We start from the raw sequence: 20458 nt of genomic DNA, 5'->3' as shown, positions 1-20458 counted from the left end.
TACAAAAGGAGTCATTAAACATTGCTTGAAGAGGTGCTCTGACCACCCTGGAGGTGACTGAAGTAATAATAAATGCTAAGGGACCAATGGGGTTCATGGTCCATAGGTTCCATTGAGCAAGATTACAAGCCCAGGCTTCTTCACAAATGCAGTTAACAGCACCTTTTAGCCTCCCACAGTGCACAAATTAATCCCATGTAAACAGTTGTTTTTCTGTAAGATGCGTTGTAATGGTTAAACACCCAGAGGGATGTCTCGGTCCTGCTGTTCATGCTTGTACACGTGTGGGGCCGTCTGCTTGGGAGGGCCACAGGAGGAGCCGAGCCGATGGCATTGGCATGTGCAGCTGACATTACAGCCAGTGTCTGGAAAAAGAAAGGGTTAATTGTCTTGAGTAACCATGATTACTTGCAGGTTGAGAAAAGTATGTAATTACCATAACTATAATAAATAAACACACGTGGATTTGTTTTAGCATGTAAAAATCAATAACATTTTGGTTCCTCTGCTAATGGATACTGGATAAATATTTCCCAGCATAATATTTGGTTTGAGCTGGCAACTGTGCACCTGCTTTGACTTTGAGTATAGATTATGTCCATAAGGCCCATAGGGTGGCGACTGAAATGTGACTTCGTTTTACGTGGTAAGGCAGACCTCTTGTCTTAATTTATTCAAAATCCACCATAACAATGCATTATAAACTTTGGTAATACATATGATGGTGATCTTTTATAGGGTACATGAATTGGCACAGTTCAAACAATTAAGAAAATGAAAAACTACAGAAAGGCCAACAATTTAAGTGCTCACGAATGCACTCAAGAAGTCGGAAAAATAACGTTCATAATCTCAATCATTCAATGAAACATGGACATTAATAGAAATAAATATTAAGATCACTACGATTAATATTCATCAAAGTTCGTCATCTTAACAGCCATGAAGTTACACGAGCTTTGTAAACAATATCTTTCAATCAGTAGAGTGGAGTATCTGCTTTGAGGTTCTTCAGGGAGACTAATGTGTGGGAGAAATCAACTGCGTGAGGATAGCTTGTCAAACACCTGCTGCCTCATGCAGGCCCTCATTTCCCTGCTGCGTGTGGTCCTGCACCATCCCTGCGTTAATCTTCCGCCCTGCTCAATGTTGGTGGATTACAGACATATACCACCACACCCAGCTAAACTTGTAGAAAACATTTAATAAAAAAGCAGATTTTTGCTAGTTATTAGTAAGTAAATATGTCTTGTATTTAAGCTCTATTAGTATTACCGTTGCACATTGGCATTTGTTGTGCCTGCGGGGTTAATTTTTCTCAGCTGATTCATGTTAACAGTAACGTGCGTTAGCAAGCAACAAGCTCATATTTTATCACAACCAAGGAAAGAATCCTGGATCGTTGAGTCAAGGGATTATAAAGGGATACAGAAAATATTGTAAGATGAATTCCTTGCCCTACAAATTGGTTATTACCTTTTCCTATTAATTTGTTTCTGGCAGTGAGAATTAAGGCAGATTATTTTAAGGTCGTTCCAATATACCCCAATTCTAATTGAATTTTGGGTCAGCAGTGTCTTGTCAGACCGATTTAGGTTAGTTGGTAATGCCAATGGCTTATATTGTGAAGTCGCTAATGCTTTCTTTTGGCCTGCTGTCGAGTGTGTGTGCTTAATGTTTTATATTCATAGATGATTAGTGTGCTAATATCTTGTGGACTGAAATAATGTACTCTGTAATTTGATTATGCGGACAGATAGAGGGTCTGATTCATATATCGGCAGACAGGCGGTTTCCGCCAATATTTAGTGGAGAAATGTTCAAACTGCTGTTTTCTATGTATTTTGCTCTTATTTGCCAACTCGTGGAAAATGCCTTTCTGTTGACCAGCGAATCACACCACAGGCGCAGGATACAGTAGCTGCAGAAATGTTGCCGCTGCTCTGGCTTTAAAAAATATATATCACTCGACCCCTCAAGTTCATGCACTTTACCAGCTGGTACACACACATCTACAACATCGAACAGGGGACATGGATAAGGGCAATACTTAATATCATACAAAAAACATTTTCATCAAAAGGGGAGAGAAAGTCCACTTGTAACTGTCACTGCCTCCTTGTATTTGTCTGTGCAGCGAAGCCAAAATGGTGCGCGAGGCGTTGTAATGCTAACGGGCTCTTGGCTCCCCGGGCCCTTTGTTCGAACCTGGCAAAAGCGTGTCCCCTAAGTGTCGGACATGCAGCTGCTTGAATGGGCTGTCAAAAAAATGGCCCATGCTCAAATAATGGCGATGCAAATTCTACGGGGCCGGCCGGCAGCCGGGCTGTGTGTGTGTGGATGCGTGCATGTGCCGACCATGTGACGTTAACGCAGTGCGATCAATGGGGAGCTCTGGGCCCATCTGTCTGAGCACATGTGGCAGGATGGGGGAGGGGTGCTAGGAGCCTGTGGGGGAGGAGGTGCATTTTTTCAAGCTCCTTCTCTTCCCTGTGCTCGGCAAAAGCACTGCGCCTTCCTCGTGTGATATGCCCTACGGCTAAACTCTGTTTACACAGCTCGTTTACAACTTGTGTGTGCTCCTAATCAATTTTAGGAGGAGCAGGTTATTTTCTAAATTTGTTGTAGGACTTTTTTTTGTACACTTGGAGGGAACCCTCATGCCATCTGTCTTGATACGAGCCAACTATATTGTGCACATTTGCACAGGAGGGCCAAGCTTCATTTGCATTTTCTTGTGTAACATTGAGTTATAATGGGATAGAAATTAAGTCTAAACGAAAGTAATTATTAACCAAATTTTCTTGTTCTAGAGCACTGATTATTCACCTCCCAAACGCAGACTTTCTAACCTACTGAAAACCGACATGCACCCTTTTGACATAATATACAAAGCACGCCCTTGTGTGCTGGTGTCATCCTTTTACCATTAGAGATTACATTGAGCATGCTCCTTATGTATGGCCTTTATACAATTCTTTCGAGCAAATCTTCTTATACAGCACAAATACGTGGAACGAATTTAAAATAAAAATGGTCACCTGACTTGATGACGAACAATCCGTATTGCCTACAGTGATGCCAACGTAGAAGGTACTGTACTGCAGTATGTTACGGCATATAAAGCCACTGATAACAAAGTGTACATGTGAGCCACTGCAGTATGCTGGTGCATATAAAACTTAATCTTTCACGCAGTGATCCCTATGACGCCCGCTAGATGTGTACACGCACGGTTTGCAGTGCATGCCCGCACCTTATACTCCCTTGCCAGCTCTCCCCCCAGTGACGGGTCACCCCTCGCCTGCCCCTTCTTAAGCAATCTCGAGCATTGTTATTGGTGCCATCACACCTACCCCTAGGAGCTGCTTGACTGCTGTTGTGCCCCTCTCTTGTTTAATTAGCTCTGGGTGCATAACACGAATAAATCCCTGTGTCCATCTATAGGTATACCCTCACTCTCTCATGAGGAATTGCAGTACGCGCTCTGCTTTTCTGTTGAAGAGCCCTTGAATGCCCCCTCAGGTGCCTCCGACAATCAGCTTAGCATCCCCATTAGTGCCCCCACCCACCCCAGTTTAATTAATCCTTGATATGCCATTACATCCACTTTCCCGTCCCAGGTATGGAGTTGTGTTTCTCCCTCCAGTGAGTGTTTGTTTAATAATCCCTTGAACCCCACACTTATTTCACAATAAATGTGCACAAATATAAACCCTGCGGAATTGTATGCAGGCCTAAGCGAGCAGTGACAGTGTTTTGAATTGGGACATAATCGGCGCATTGCTCCTGATGACACCAGCAATCGCACTCTGTTCATCTCTCCTCCCGCTTCACAATCTTTCATCACAGTGAGCACAGTGAGCACAGCTGCGATCAGCTCGGTCGCTAAATTTTGTGCTCACTACTACCCAACCTTGAGCGCTTTAAACATAATAGGTACATTTCATAACTCGGCTGATAAGATCAGTGGGGGTTACAGCAGCTCATTATTCTCCATTCTTTTTGTAATCTCAATAAACTTGTTTATTGCAGCACTAGTCGTTGGCCATTGTACGGCAGAGTTTACTTTTGTCTTCTTTAATGCCCTTTCTGCAAATGGCCTAAAAAGTCAACAGAGGGTGCCTGTAAATCGGATAGGTATCCTTTTTAAAAGAAGAACTTTCACAAAACTCTTCCCATAAACACAGTACTTTTCCCTTTTAGCACTACATATGAATCTATTCATTCTTTTGTAAAATATTACTTATCCAAATGACATATGTAACTTCACATTTATTTACAGCATGAATCCTGAGCTTCCTTTATCTTATAAACTGTGGTCAAACACTGCATTATTAAATAACACGTATTTAAGACATTGATATTTTTCACATTGACTGTGAATTCTAGCAATGGCCCTTTACCCAAAACGTAAGTTCCATGCATACATTATTATTTCTTATTCTTATCAAATAAAGCGCTTAGCACCACCAGCAGTCGCAGTAATTGCCAGTGGGTGCTTTAATGGAAATCGCGAGTCTCTTTTCAGGAGGTCAAAGTGCAGTGGGTTTGTGGCGTCCGTAGCTGTTGGATACAGAAAGTCCTCAGACAAAGGCCTTGCCGCGCCAGCTGGCTGTTCCTGTTAGTGCGCTCAGGGGGTGCCTGCTTTATTGGCACGTGCTGCATGACATCACGTCGCCAGGCAACAGCCACTGTGCTCAAGAGTTGGGGTCTGATGAATTAAGAAACTGTGACTGGTCAGGGCCACTTAATGCTTTGCTTAGGAAGCAGATCAAAGTGTGTTCTGCTGTCCTCCTTCGTTATCCTTGTCTTCACGTTGTGCAACGGTGTGTTTAAGTATATAAATATACAGGCGTGGGTGTGCAGGACTGTACCCTTGTGTGTGTAGTGGTTAGCGCATTGCACTATGAACCTGGTGAGCCGAGTTCAATTCCCACTTCGACCAGCATCAATGCCAAATATCTGAATCGGTCCTGGGCCCTTCCCTAGGTTCATTCAGCCTTAAATGGGTACGTGATGCGGTGTATAAACAGCACTAGTGAGACCAAGGGCAGCCAGGTAGAGTATTAGCGATACCACCCCCTCGTGCACCGCCCGGCCTTCATAAACACAGGGAGGAAAATTAAAACAAGGCTGAAGACAGTGGGGGAAAATAGATTTTAAAACCCCCACAAAACGTAGCAAGAAAAACAACAACACTAATGTTAGAAAATGCTACACAGTAGTTCGTGAGGGAAATAAAAACAAGTTTTTAATTCTCACCCCATCAATAACACGGAGCTGTTAAGGGAGCGAAAACATGTGTTCGGGGCAGGGACTACTTCAACGAATGCTCTAACGAGAGTATCGCAGGCAGTGCTGAATTCATTCATTGTTTAACCCACCTAGTTGGGCTAACTGCGACATCCAGCCAGCGTGGGGTTCACTGCAGCCTTCTTGGATTGGTTGAGAAAAAAATTAGCATTAAACTTTAACACGTTTCAAAACTTGTTTTTACCTCCTGCCATATGAAGAAGACTATTTATGATATCTATTTTTCGCAATTGTGTGTGTGTGTACACGTGAACACACATGGTAATTGTGGTGCCACAGTTGGATTAAAACGTGGACGGGTGCACACGTACATGGCCACGTGTGGTGACAAAACACTAACAGCCTTATTCCCAGAGTAGTCTTTGCAAGATGAACAAAAAACGTTTTGTATTAAACATTGCTGCTGTATTCAGAAATATCAGCGGCATGCCACTAACAAGACGAGACTGTGTATTCCCTCGCTATCACTCCAACTACTGCAGGAGGTTAAGTCCGCCATCGATTGAACCCTGTTTGAAAGCAGTGTGCATTTTTTTTAGCTCTCTTCTGTATTCTGCTCTTTCCTTTAATCTGCGTCCAAGTAGACGCTCAGGGTAAGTCCAATTACTGTGTCACGCCAATTCACCGACTCCATTGCTCATCATGGCACGTGCCCCCTCCCCTGTGTACCCCCTTGCTGGCGCCTACCCCAGTGTCGTGAGCTCACAACACTGCATGCCACGCATTGAGCCAGTGGAACCCGCTCATCTCTCACTCATCACCGTGTCCGCCGCCTCCACGGTGCTCTCGGTGTCACAGTTGCTGATGCGTCGTGGATGTGCGATCCCATGAAGCTGCGTGCTTGGTGCTTGTTGTTTGAAAGGTTTTTTTTAATTGTTTCTGTTTTAATGTGGGCGTAATGCATTTCTACTTTCGAACCATCACGCCTTCTTGTGTCATGTCATTGTGATAAAAAAAGTGATGTTGCATTTAAAAATATGTAACTTCTAAATGAAGCATTTGCAAACACATGCAGAAATATACCAACATTTTGCTGGATTGTCTTTACATCCAACGTTATGAAATGTTAATTTGACCATGATTCATTATTTAATTTCAGTCAATAATCTCAACTAATTAATGTTCGAAAAAATAATTAAAATCTGAAATTAATCAATATCTTTCTTAAATTGTATCTCATGTTGATACAGGGACCCTTGCTAAAGGCCATACCTAATTGAGTTGGTAGATGATTGTCGGTTTACATGTGTTTTGTGTATGCACTGGTGTGCTGTGTTATAAACATTCTGTTTAAGATGAATCCCTAGAGGTTTATTGTTGTGTTAAATGCGCAATAAAGTAAGTATGTGTGTATCTATCCATAATACGCGATCTAACCCAAAAAAACAACCTGTTTTATGGATGTTATTTGTCACGAAAGACTCGGTGTTAAACTGTATCTCTTCTACTTTTGCACACCAGTTTCAGCATTCACATTTAGTATTCACACACACTGCATGTATTTTTTTGCACAAAGCAACTGCTGCATGTGGAAACACAAATGCAGACAGGCCTCTGCAAAGGAACGTTAAGGTCGAGGTTCACGATCCTCATCACGAGATGTGGAGATCTTCACTGCTTTTCGGAGGAATGCCTTTGTATCTTAGTTTGTTGGTTGTTTAAACCACTCCAAAGCAGATGCTCTGAGACACAATTCAACAATCTGAACACTAAAACGTGCTTATTTTCACAGTAATGTTTATCAGTGTCATTGCTGCAGTATCGCAGCATTATCATAGATATGCTGCTGTGGAGTGATGACGTACAGGAACATGGATCTCAGTCGATGCAGTGATGTCATTAACATCACTTGGCAGGGATAAATACATTTATGTTGAGCTGCCACAAGCCCCCCCTGTGGGCCAAAGTGCCAGAAGACATCACCATAATAATATTAAGAAGAACAGAAGTCATTGTGGTTGCAGCAGAGCTGTGCAATCGCCAACAATGGGAAAGTTATTTATTTCACTATCGGTTCTTCAGCTGTCACCAGGCTTGACGACCTCTAACCCTGTCCAGTGAACTTTTGCCATCAAATAATGAGGCTAAAACCCACACACCTAGAGCACTGCCCCCCTTGTGACGTCACATCTTGAGTGAACTCTGCTCCGGCAGCCTCGCCCGTAGACTATTCAGGTGTCCACCGATGGTATTTGGAAAATTGTTTACGGTGGCTTTATAACAGGGGTCGGCAACCTACGGCTCCGGAGCCGCATGCGGCTCTTTACGGGCTGCTTCTTGACGATATGTACGTATGTACATAGATGCATTGCGGCTCTTGAAATACTGAATTTTGTACCGAATTGGAAAGAAATGGCTCTTCTTGTTATTTTGGTTGCCGACCCCTGCTTTATAAGAAGAGGGGCGGTTTTATCTGATGGTGTTGAAACACCCACCCTGCCCAGACAATTCCTAAAGAGAATAATTTTTGTTATTGCACTTGTTCTTGAAACGCCGTCACCCAAACACTCGAAATCGCAGCAGTGGTTTTCAGAAATAACGGCAGAAAAGAGGTAGCAGCTGTTGCCAGCAGGAGCTGCATAATTCACGGGTTCAGGAGGTTGAGTGGGCTCTACATGATGCATGCAGTCCCCCTTGGCCCCAGGCCTGCGTTTGCTCATATTCCCCGGTGAGCAGTGCTGGATGAATGAATTGGCGCCCGTCCCCCCGAGAAGGGCGTGCGTATGTGAGCGGGAGCGCAGTCTCTGTGGACGCCCGTCTTCCCCCACCCCTCACTGCATCCTCCACTCATTATCACCGTGGGGATGTTGTCAAATAATTCTGCCATCTGTTAGGTTATTATCATGTTTTTGAACTTCCAGCCAGGAAGGAAGAGTCCACAAAATACTACATCTTGTTTCTGCGACAGGGAATGTCTGCTGATCGTGACGAGGAGCACTCCAAGTAAAAAAAGTGAAACAGAAAATGAGTACAGGGCAGGGTTATAGATCCAGCTGCTGAGGTAAAATCTCACACTGGGCTGCACCATCACCTCCTCTACAATTGTCAGTTTGAAAACTGAAGTACCATCCTTAAATTAGCTGTGTTTGTATTCATCTGCATTGGAGGTCTTGAGCTAGTGGCAGATATTTTACATTCCTGTTGTGGGGTTTTCTCTTCATGGGACGAGCTCTGTCTTATAAGGATGATTGATCTAGCAGACCAATAGTATTGGAATTCTTGACTTTGACGAGTGAAAATCAAGCGCTCTTCCATGGTACCACATGGCAGTCGTATAGTTAAACAATATCTTGTCCGCACAAAGCAGTGAGGGCAAATGTGAACTCACGATCACTTGAAGACATAGGGGAACGCCCATGTGGAGCAGAACTACAAAACAACAAAAGCAGAAGATGTATGAATTGTTACAAAAACATCAACTGGGACTAGAAAAGAGATGACATGCTGAAGACAACTTGTAACAGTACAGAAGAGAAGGCAAAGGAAGCATACAATCCACAAAGGAGAAGTGACAGACATAATTGGGTCAAATGTATACCTGAGACCATGGCACCCACATGCTAATGGTTTCATGACTGCAGGAATTCATATTCTTTGGGTCTTTCGGTAAAGCCACGTAGATAGAAAAATAATCAATTATTTTTCTAAATAATTTTTTTTATCTACGTGGCTTTACCGAAAGACCCAAAGAATAAGAATGACGAATGAAAAATATTTAATTAATTATGTTACAGTGTTCAAATTAACACTGTCATGGTTATCAGCTTCAATGGTTATTGTCATTTAATTGTCGCAAATAGATTTGCATTAGGGTGCAATAGTGTGCATTTTAACCAATGAGCTACCTATCTCCATGTATGCTTACAATTCTTTATCAAAATACAACTTCTATTCTATATGAAAAAGTTTCCATGGACTACAAATACAACCTTGGACAATTTGTGCAGAGGAATTTCAGTAGTTCACCTTACGCTTCACAGGTAATTTGTCTGCTGGCAGAGGGAATAACATTTATAAAATGTTAATATTTACTGATCTGCATGTTTTATACATTAATGTTGCCTAACTCATTTCATTATAATCAGGTTATCTTAAAGGCATATTTCCCCCCCCCCATAACATTATGTTAATTTATTGAGAACTTGCATATATAGCACCTAAGGTGATTTAAAATCAGGCTGAAACTTGATAATATCCAGTATCTGTTTTACAAGGGAAACTTGTACAATTTGGATGTAATATAAAGCAACAAGGAGCAGACAGTATCTTAAATATTTTAAATTCCTCTTCTCAGTCTGCTTAAGCTTGTGACCTTGCCACTATTGGGGACATGGGAGCTCGGTCACATATATAGCAACCTTCTTTGGCAATATCTTTAGATATATTGCTTGCAGTTAAACAAGTGGACTGCTGACCTATTAGTAGAATTTTTGTAAAATATACATTCACCTTCTTGTCTGTGGATTTTTCTGGAGTACTCTGTTTCATTTAGAGTATTTAGCTGCTATATATTTCCACGTGATAAGCTACTTCGTTGAGCAATCATTTGTGGCCAGGTGTCTTCTGAAAAAATAGAGCAATATAGCTCAGTGGGTCTTAGCTGGTAAAATAAAAAATAGCAAAAAAAACGTACTTTCCTCATTTTGTATTCCTGATTAAGGAACTGTTGAAACGTCCCAGTACAGATTTATCTTGCAAAAATAGCCTTGACACTTGGCTGATGCTTCCCTGGATAAGAAAAGGAGAATCTGATTATGTGGTTCAAATATAACTTTGCCTTTAACATACCATCGCTGTCGACTTCACATTGATGCTTACTCCCACGATGATGCCTTCCCACTGCCAAGAGTAGCGATACATGCATTCAAATTCTATTCTCAAGGACCATCAACCTTCACCGGCAGCAAAATCGATTTGTGTTCTTTGATTGTTTCCTTTTAATGCCGCAAGCTCCCTAAATGAACCGGCATCATTAAAGTCTCTGCAGCGGGAGTCTGCTTCATGCATCGTTGCATTCCTGAGCACTTGCAAGTGGAGCCACTGGGTTTTGTAATGCGGTGTAACTTTCACACAAGGAGGTGTCTGATGAGGGTGGTGGGGGAGAGGTGATGTGATCTGTTAGGGGGCTGAGTCATTCTCTTCCTCCTAACACCCATGCTTAGATAAGCTGGGAGGCAGTGCCACAGGGCTTAAGTACTCGGCTGTAACACAATAAATATTGCAGTTTCTATATTAATTCCACTGCGCCATACCTTGGCAGTCATTGGGCTTGTACAAAAAATAGCAACAAATGTACTCAATATATAACACCTTTCAGCGCAAGAGTTCTGTTTCACCATGAGGCACATTCTCCCATGTCTCTGCGATGAAGCAATTACCTACAAGTAAACCAAGCCCAGTGTAAGACTGATTGATCAGTTCTAAGAGAAGCTAAACTCGAGTCTAAGGTTAGAGTGACAGATTAAGCACAGCCATAATTACCATTACCCCCGATTCACTCAGGAGAGCTACAACTGGCTGGTTCTCAACACTTTTCAAGAGGGTTATACTCTTCAGTATTTTATTGTACTTTGTTATTTATGTGTGGGAGGACACCAGAGTACTCAGAAAAATATCCATAATTCAGATAATTAGTCAAAATTAGACGTAGATTTTGGAACCTACTTGCTCTGCTGCTATCATATGTTACTTTGTAATACTTCAAGAAGATGGCTTGCACACATCTTGATCTCTGCATGATCCATTGACTCCAACTCAAAATTGCAGCCTTTTGCCACCACACCCTGCAGTAGGTGAATTACCAAGCCCCTGTTACGTCTTACCTCAATTTCATTTAATCAGTCATGAGAGCTTTTAAAATTAAATTTGCACCCATTTATTCATTAATCAAAGTTTTCTCTTTGATCCGCTCCGTTGAGTGGAAAGGTAGAGAGATTGTCATCTTTTCCGTTATTTTGGAAGGCTATGGTAGTCTTGTTATGGCCACAACATGTACAGGAACTTAGTTTGAAGTATCTTCTAGAAAATGGTTACTTCCAACAACATAGTACACATCCCAGCACTTTGCTGGTCATAGCATGTACTCCACATTTTGGGGGCGGGGGGGGGATTGCTGCCATTTGGTCCATGAATGTCACGTTATACAGCAACAGGTTTTTGTTATCAACAGAGGTCACCCTTTCCAACCACTGACTGGGTCCACTCCTCCTTTCTTGTGAGGTCTGGTAAGGTCAGACTTTAACGTGCAGCTACCCTGCAACAATGGTAACAACACAAAACCCTGTGGTCTTTCACGAGACTGAACGGATATCACGATTGAAGAAACCATTACATTTGAGTATTAAAGAAGAATTGTCGCGTCCTGTGTAGAGAGCCAGCGGCTTTTGAAGTTTTGGATTCAATTACTGGAGCAGGCAAGCGAAAAACAAACATTGCCTCCCCTGACTAGATGGCTTCTCGCGAACAGAAAACTCGAAGCTTTTCATCCCTTCGCAGATGACTGCACAAAATAATAACGGAAAGGAAAAAGATTTTGAATAATAATTGGCGTGTGCACTTAGTGTGTCCATCCTCGGCTCAAAGATCAAATGAAATGTAGACCAGATAATAATAGCTGGTCCAAAAGTTTTGCTTCTCTCCCAGATGTTCCTTGTCGGAGAGTGCCTTTATTCAATGGCCTGTCTTGGTTAAGTGAAAAACTCTTATCCAGGTGAAAGCCGATTTGAGATTTTGGTAAGCGTAATTAAATCGGACCGTTATTTTCCACATGGACTTGCGAGTGCTTATTATGTGGGGTACGATAATCCGCATGCGCCACTGTGTAGTGTGCGCTGCCATGGCATGTACCGCTTCGTGCAGCATGCAATTTGCACGTACCAATTTATACGCACTGACTTAGCAGTGTATATTCACATACGTGGGCACGCTGGCATTTGCCGTGAGGCACGCTGGCTTGCACACGAGATGTGATGTACATCGACGGACGTGCGGGAGCACGCTCCACGCAATGCCCATCGAGGTGATGCACATTGACGTGCGCATCCTGGCGTGTATGCGATGTACACTGCCGAATGTGCAACATTGCCCGAGGCGTGGCTTGCCTCCGTTCACAAGTGCCTGTAATGTTTACACCGCACGCTGACTTGTGTACACTAGTGTGTGTCGTGTTTTGCATACCAATTTGTGTGCTCTTGTTGCTGTGTTGTACACACTGATTAGTGTGTTTGTCTTTGGCATGTTTTGCACAAGTATTTGTTCTGAGTGCTTGTACTGCATTTTGATGTGGTTTTCATGTACTTTATAGCACACGGATGCATACTCATTTATTGACGTGTCTTTCCCCAGTGTTATGGTGATTTGCTTATCATTTACTTTGTGGAATGCTTACAAAACACTGCAGTGTATACTCTTGTGTTGTTTCTTACATTCCTTAGTGCATCATCTATGCTGGGACCTATGTTTGAATCCCTAGGTGCTGCATTCTCTCATAAATTCCCAGTTATTGACATGCACTGCACTTGTCATGCATTCTGGAGCTTGTGATGTACACTGCAATGATGTGCATCATTTGACAGGCACTGCACAGTACACAGCAAGCAACGATATATTACAGTTCATTACACGCATAGGGAAACTCTTAACTGCGGTAAATGAGATGCTGATGTGCATTCTTCACTGGTTGTGATTTGTCACGTAACTATCGATTCAAATGGATTTCACACTCAATGCATGCATCAAATAGATGAAATAAGAATAGTTTATTTCATATTCCTATAATTGTATGCAAATTCAGGGTAATGTTTTGGAATGAACTAAACAACTAAGATGGCAGAGACAAGACCAACAAGCTAAAACTGAACTCATTCTTCAATTTAGTTGTAACCTAGAATAATGACAGTCCAATCTTGGTGGAACGGTGAATTGTAATAACATGCCTACTTGTGATGCTACACAACTGGCATGAGTCCTGCAGCGTTGGTGATGCCTGTGCCGTGCAGTGATGTGCACACTATCATTGCTTGTCATGTACTGCACAGTGGCATGCATTAACCAGGGCTTGTCATGCACCACACGTCATTCATTCTAGTCCATGTGATGTACAGCACGTTGTTACAAATTATCCAGTGCTTGTGATGAATGGCGTTTGTATCCTGACCTGCGTTCTTCCGTGCTTGTAATGTACTATACCTTGATGTACCTTCGGGTGTTTGTGGTGCATTTCACTTTGACATGTATTCTATGCCTTGTCATGTACGACTCCAATGCCCATCTTTCGGTGCTTGTGAAGTCCTGAACATCAACATTGATTCCAGTCCTTCGGCATGTACTACACCCTGAAATACATTTTGCATTGGTTACCATGTACTGCACATTGACACTGATATTAGTGCTCATCATAAAACACATATTCACATTAATTTTCTTACTTTTATGTACTTCTTTACAGACATGAATCCCATTACATGGCATGTACTACACCATGACTATCGATTGCTCATTGACATTAATTTTCACACTTTTATTAATTATTGTACTTTTATGTATATGAACGTTAATTCCATTACTTTTCACGTACAGTACCACGCCTTGACATTCATCCAGTGAATTATAACTTTTCCCATGTGCTGCATAGTCACGAGAGGTTTTGTTGCGTTAATCCACGTTAACACGGTTTCCTCATCGCGCGACGCACTTTTGCTGTGCACTGGCCCGCAACTCGACATGCACGTGTGCGCTTGCGTGCCGTCGGTGCCTGCGTGCGTGCGCAGGCAAAGGTGTGGATGTGCAACCCCAACTGGAGCTGGCTCTGCAGGACGTCAACGACTCGTATCTGTTGTTGGAGGAGACAGAGAAAGGCGCCGTGCGCCGTGCGCTTATCGAGGAGCGTGGCCGCTTCTGCACCTTCGTGTACCACCTGCGGCCCGTGCTGGTAACCAGGGAGTTAGAAGTGGGGTGATCAGGTGGGGCTGTCTGTCGCGGGGCTCAGATCTGAGGGAAGTGCTCAGAGGGGGCCTTGTCTGGCATTTTGCCACCAACAACTTTTGGCGGCCATGCCGGCAACAGTTGTGATGCTGATGCTCAAAGAATGCAAGAGATCCGTGGCAACAATGGACACGCATCGCAGAGGCGTAAATTACTGGTTCGCACCTGTGGCAGTGAGGTATGCTTGTGGCAGTGATGAGTGCCTCTGGTGGTGATGTGTGACTGTTGTAAAGATGCACTCTTTGGCATTGTGTGCATGTAGCAATGAGTTATTTCTGTGGCAGTGATGAGTGCATGTAGCAGTGATCGTGGAAACCTGGTTGGTGGATCATGCAGAGATGGGAGCCTGCGTGAAACACCCCCTTGGCAGGGCAGAGGTGAACCCCTTGTAAGAGGCAGTTTGTGGTGTACAGTAGATCATCGTTTATCTGGCAGCTCCAGGGGGGTGAGGAGGTGCAGGAATTTCTAAAATGCCAGGTAATCTCTAAGTTATTATTTAGAATAGCTTATTTTTGCACATTCTTGTGTGACATCGTGTTTTTAGCTCTTCGGTATATTTTTGAGTGTTTAAAATTTGTTTACGTGGAATTGGCATAAATAAACATACAAATAGACAAAATAAACATCCTACTTTAAAAGTTACCGTATTTACTGTACCGTACTTACCACTCCAATCTCGAAGACTGCCTGGGTGGATGTATATATACGTGCAGTATTGTCATTGTTTAAGTTGTATGTAGTGTATAGTGTACTGTTTATAATATTTGACACTGAAATCAAGCATAGCTACTTTTTTTGTCACGGACATGGTGCCGATCTCTGGACTGGTACAGCCTTTGGAGTAGTTTTGCCAGTTTTGCTGGATCGGTTTGGGACCACCGGATAATGTTAGAAGCCTGATAATCTCACCCCGGATAATCGATGATCAACTATAGATTATAGGTGGAATACCTCTGCCAATTTGAGCATCTCTTCTCATTTGTGGGGTTTCATCCCTTGTACAAAAAAAAGTATGACAGCAAATGGGCAAAATGCCAAAGCAGGGCCCATCTGAAAGCATATGTTCAGACTCTGAAGCTTGCATTGGAAAATATGTTAATTGTTTAAATTAATTATACAAACAACACTTGCTTTGTGCTGAAATTGTTTGAGCACATTTGTTATTGTTAGAAAATACAGGAGGTAGGATGGTTGTCAGTTTATTGTTGTGTTCATTTAACAATAGGCAAAGAAAATATAGATGTACTTGTATTGTTTACAACGTATTTTCATCAGAAATTAGAAAAGAGGTTTTATTGGATGAAACATAATCTGCTGTAACAAAATGTGTTTACAGAAAATATTTCTAGGATTTGGAAATAGTTTAACAACCTATGCGCTGCAGATATTTCAGGGAATTATTTATAAATATTTCCCCATCGATCTGCTTTTTTATCCTTATCAAATCATGTTGCATGGTTTAGCTCCCTTCAACAACATTGCAACTTGGCATTTTAAATTAGTTTTGTCCCAGTAAAGTCTCTAATGTGAACATTATCAGTGAAAAATGTTGCAAGAGCATGCCTTTGTACTCTTTAAAAACATAGTTTTTGCCCATTCGAACCCTACTCCAGTTAGAAGTGAATTTTATTGATAGTTGTCTTGCCGGGGCATGAAACAACTCTGCTGTGCTATAAATATTCCCCATTTGCTATTCTGCTGCTGCATAACACTTGGAACAAAGATAATTAATACCGAAAAAAACTAAATGTGATGCATCGTTTTCTCAATAAAATCTGAGGCAAGGAGGCCATCTCGCTCAAAGGTCAAAGTGCCGAGTTGACACTGCTGGAATTCTGGTTTCCAATCCAAGGCAGCTGCCTCTGATTAAACTGAGTTCTGTGTAGTGATTTAATGGTTCTCAGCCTGGTCACCACTGACTACAAAAAGCCATGACATTAAATGTGATTCTGCACTTAATTTGGTCATATTCCAGCTTTGATCATTACACATTTTGGTTTGACAGTCATTCACCGAGCATTATTCTGAGAGGGGTGGAAAAGTACTGACCATAACTGTGTGGACTCGAGGTCATTTGAATGGATCTCATAAATATTTCAGTGATATATGTTCTCATGGGCAATTGTCCAACATAAAGGGTTCCACTGCTCTGCATGATATCTGAAGCAATACTTCATATCATAACAAGACACTGATAGCTCTATAGGGATAAAACTGTGTGTAGAAAAGTAATGGTTTGTTTGCATGTATTGGTACCTTTCTGTGTTGTTCATCATTCATTGTTGCTTTCCTCGTATATTTTCAGGACCAGGAGATTTCCATGTTGGAGGAAGTCACTCATCTGCAGACCATAGTGCAGGACCTGACCAACATGACCTCCGATCCTCACAGGCTGCCCCCAGCCAGTGAGCAGGTAATACTGTCAAGGTCTTTACACCGCTGGTGCAGCATAGCATGAATGCGTTGCTGTGATTTAACTGCACAGAATTTGCTCTTGTGGCTGTAGCTCGACATTATTGCTTCAAATTACAATCAACAACAGGTACGACTGGCAGAATGTCCACTGCACACTCAGAAGGACAAAGCCTGGGCATATGTATGTTGAATTTCTTTTGCCACCGTACATAGCCAACCGTGCTAGTTGGAGGCGCGGAAAAAAAAATTGGAGGTGCGGGGGAATGAAAATCGGAGGTGCGGGCGAAGGAAAGGGGTCAACTCGGCATTCTGTCCAGTCAAGGTTACTAAAATTAATACTACTTTGTGGGAAGTTGACAATGGTTGTCCGTTTGCTGCATATGAGACTCGAATTTGAAACTGGTCACGTGTTTTCTTTACTTACACATGATCCTAGACACAATACAGATATCTTGCATGTTTAATTGAATACCTTCAATCTGCTAACACAGTGCTTAGCTATCATTAATAATCAAGTTTTTAAAATACTTCCGTTGATGACTAATCAACTAATTATTGCAGCTGTACTTCAGACTGAATCTTGTGTCTCATTGCATCAGCGCACCAATAGTTCATGAGGCTGGTTCTGTATCCCTGCTTTTGACCTCTACAAACATTCTGCTCATTACCTGACCTCGTAACTCCTTGCACGTTTCAAATGTAGGCTGAAGAGCCATTCGTTGCCTATCCCCATATGAATAATTCATTTAAACCTTGCGTTAGTCTACATACCTCTGTTTTTGTTTAATTCTGTATGCAATCATGCATTTGTGTGTAAAGCTGCCCATGTCTTCGTGCTTCACTCCCCACTTAAGCACCATGATTTTATATCCGTGAAAGGCAGTGTCCTGGCTACTCCTTTTTATTTGTGTTGTGATCAGGGGTGTCACAGCTTTATGAAGCGATGTGCAAAGTCAAAAGAAAAACATAGGCACAGCCTGGTAGGGGGGCCCTCTTGCATTTACCTCTTCTTGTGTCTTTGAGTTTTTTAGACCTTTATAAAACATTATACTGTCAACGCATGCATGTGTGTGTGTAGCCGTGTGCACTCGTAGTATGGGACAAGTGATAAATTAACCATGGCACTCAGAAAATGTATCGTTTCCTCCGTTCCACTACCTTCCGCACGAATGTTAATTATGTTCATATAAAACACTTCTCTTTGGCAACAGCATTTGCAGAATTACGTGGGCATTTTGTGGTCACGTTTTAGCCTTAGAAGAATAAAGAGGTTGCCTGTGTAGAAAATATTTGTTTTGTTTTAGTCAGCTAGATGAATGTAATAGAAAAAGAGTCATGACGTAAATTCACAAAGAAACCAAGTAAATACATGAATACATTGAGTGAAATTAAATGGCATGGATGCATGAACACATTAGGTCTATTTGTAGTATTTTAAAAAAAAAATCCTGCCAAAGTCACAACAGTGTTTATCGCGGGTCTGTAAATAAGAACTGCAGTGTGGTACTTACTGCAAAGTGCTATCGGCTTGCTTTGATTGCTGGCCATGTGCAACACTCATGACAATGAGTATTTCAGGTGGAGGACCTTGGCATTGCAGAGACAAAGGTGGCTGGGCATGTGTGGTGCTCGTCGTACAATTCCCTTTCGTGCCATGCTGGTCATCATGGCTTTTTTCTGAAAGCGGCTTGCCTCAGCAGTTTATAGTTAATACGTATAGGTCACAATCTGCAGGGGGGGGAATTGTACACTGAAACAAATCAAATGTGGAGACATAAATTCCATATGGACAATCTACTTCCATCGCCCTTTTGTAAAGCCACTGATGGGTGAAGGTCTCACCATGCCATGTAGGTTGTGGGAGTTATTTGATCACCATTCACTACGCTGATCAGTGCGGGTTGGTGTAGGCAGGGAGCAATGACGGTGCGCAGTACAATACAAGAATATATTTTTCTGCACTGACTTCTGCCGACAATGTATTCATAATGTGTTTCACTTGTGTACACATGACGATTGTGCAGTGTTTTTACATACAAGGTTGATAAAACAATATTGAGAAACAATCACCCAGATGAAAGTAGCACCAACATTAAATTAGTTTGATTTAAAACCCCTGCATTGATGTACTAGTTGTAGTATAGGTGCACTGATGTGCGGAGTAAAGTCAGTGCCCATATAGCAAAGGAAGATGCATCCCAAAAAAAGATATCGTTTTGTAGATATGTACCCAGACTGGGTGTTCCAGGCTGTTTGACACAAGCTTGCAGCATCGTTTATGAGGGGGAGAAATATTCAGAAATCCCAGTTGAGCACAATGTCCTAGTACTCTAGTGATGTTGCTATTAAAATATATAGAAGTGGCTTCACCACACTGCTAAAATGACATGCCTGACGTGTTTTTTTTCTCATATATACAAAGCTTCCAACTTATATTTGGCAATCATAATTACATGTATATGAGAAACTAGCTGTTGTATTACATCTTGCTTAAAACAAGCACTGGTGAGGTCCATTGTCAGCTTTGAGCCAGTGGTGGACACTCCACATTCCCATTACATGGTCTAGTTTCTATAGGGCAACCACTGTTGACTTCTCAAAAATAGACCTAATTTTATCAACCCTGGACGGATGATTAATTGAGTTGAATCTCGACCAGAAATTTAAACTCTCAACTTTACATTTGTTAGTAAAGTACGACGTCGAGTTGACTGCATTGAAGGATGACCGGCATGAGAAATGCACGCAGGGCTGTGCATGCTTTTAATTATAATACAGTGTGTTGCTGCGTATCCAATTCAATGGGGACTGAGGTATAGGCAGATGTGAAAAAGTGGGCCATGTAAATATCTGTAAAAAAAGTGTAAAAGTCAGATTTGTGAACACCAATAGAAAATGAAACTTAGACCGTGCACAAATATTTAGTCAGGGTGGATATGTAATGTTCGGATATGTGACTGTAAAAACTATTATTTAGTACAATCGGTATCCGTACCATTCTTACAACACACTGATATCAATATATCAGTTGCCTTTTCTCACAAGTGATTCAGTTCTTCTCGTGTATGCGAGACAGCTTTAAAGTGTAAGTGCCAAATTACATATTTTTCATGAAGACACTTGGGCATGAGGCTGCATGCTTTTATTGCTTCGTGCCCCCAAAGCCAAGTACAGGGAGCGAGCAGCTGGCAGCAGGGGTTAACAGTTGGTTTTGTGTTGTGTTGCTTGGATTTTTATTGCAGGTAATTTTAGACTTGAAGGGCTCGGATTTCAGCTGGAAAATCCACACCCCGCCCGCCTCGCCGAGCCTCACAGCTTCCTCCCGCCGCTCTAGCGTCAGCAGGTAAGAAGAACGCCACCCGCGGCAGTGGCAGCCCCGTGTGTACAAGTCACAAAGAGGTGCCCAGGTGATTCAGAAGTTAAAAACGCTGAGCTTTTGCACCGCTGTGAATCCTGGGTTCAAATCTGGGCAACTGCATGTGGTTTAAACTTTTCCTGATGACGACCGCTTGTGTTGCGATCGAAACGTCGTAGTTTTTTGTTATTTTCTTTGAACAGATCTATGTGACTTTACCAAAAGACCCAAAGAATATGAATTCCTGCAGTCACGAAAGCGTTAAGTCAAGATTTTACTTGCATTACGTTGGGTTTGGCATTTAATTTGGCTAAAATCAGCTCTGGGAATTTTAATATATCAGTTTGATTTGCATGCAATGAAAATTACTCTCTGTTACAGCGTTGTGGG

At 42.1% G+C, this 20458-nt stretch overlaps 1 protein-coding gene across 7 annotated transcripts in view; it reads left to right on the top strand.

Annotated features, from left to right (window-relative positions):
• Positions 1–20458, top strand: part of LOC144946760 (protein MTSS 2-like) — a 77743-nt gene that overhangs the window by 36057 nt on the left and 21228 nt on the right. For all 7 annotated transcript variants that reach the window (XM_078875920.1, XM_078875915.1, XM_078875919.1 and 4 more), the window contains exons 7-9: positions 14085–14245; positions 16604–16711; positions 19956–20056. In XM_078875920.1, coding sequence (XP_078732046.1) covers positions 14085–14245; positions 16604–16711; positions 19956–20056 — 370 coding nt within the window. The remainder of the gene's footprint in view (positions 1–14084; positions 14246–16603; positions 16712–19955; positions 20057–20458) is intronic.

The sequence above is a fragment of the Lampetra fluviatilis genome, chromosome 42, assembly GCF_964198595.1.
Source record: "Lampetra fluviatilis chromosome 42, kcLamFluv1.1, whole genome shotgun sequence".
NCBI classification, from domain to species: Eukaryota; Metazoa; Chordata; class Hyperoartia; order Petromyzontiformes; family Petromyzontidae; genus Lampetra; species Lampetra fluviatilis.
The sequence above is the reverse complement of the archived record's forward strand: the minus strand, read 5'-3'. Positions and strand labels throughout refer to the sequence as shown.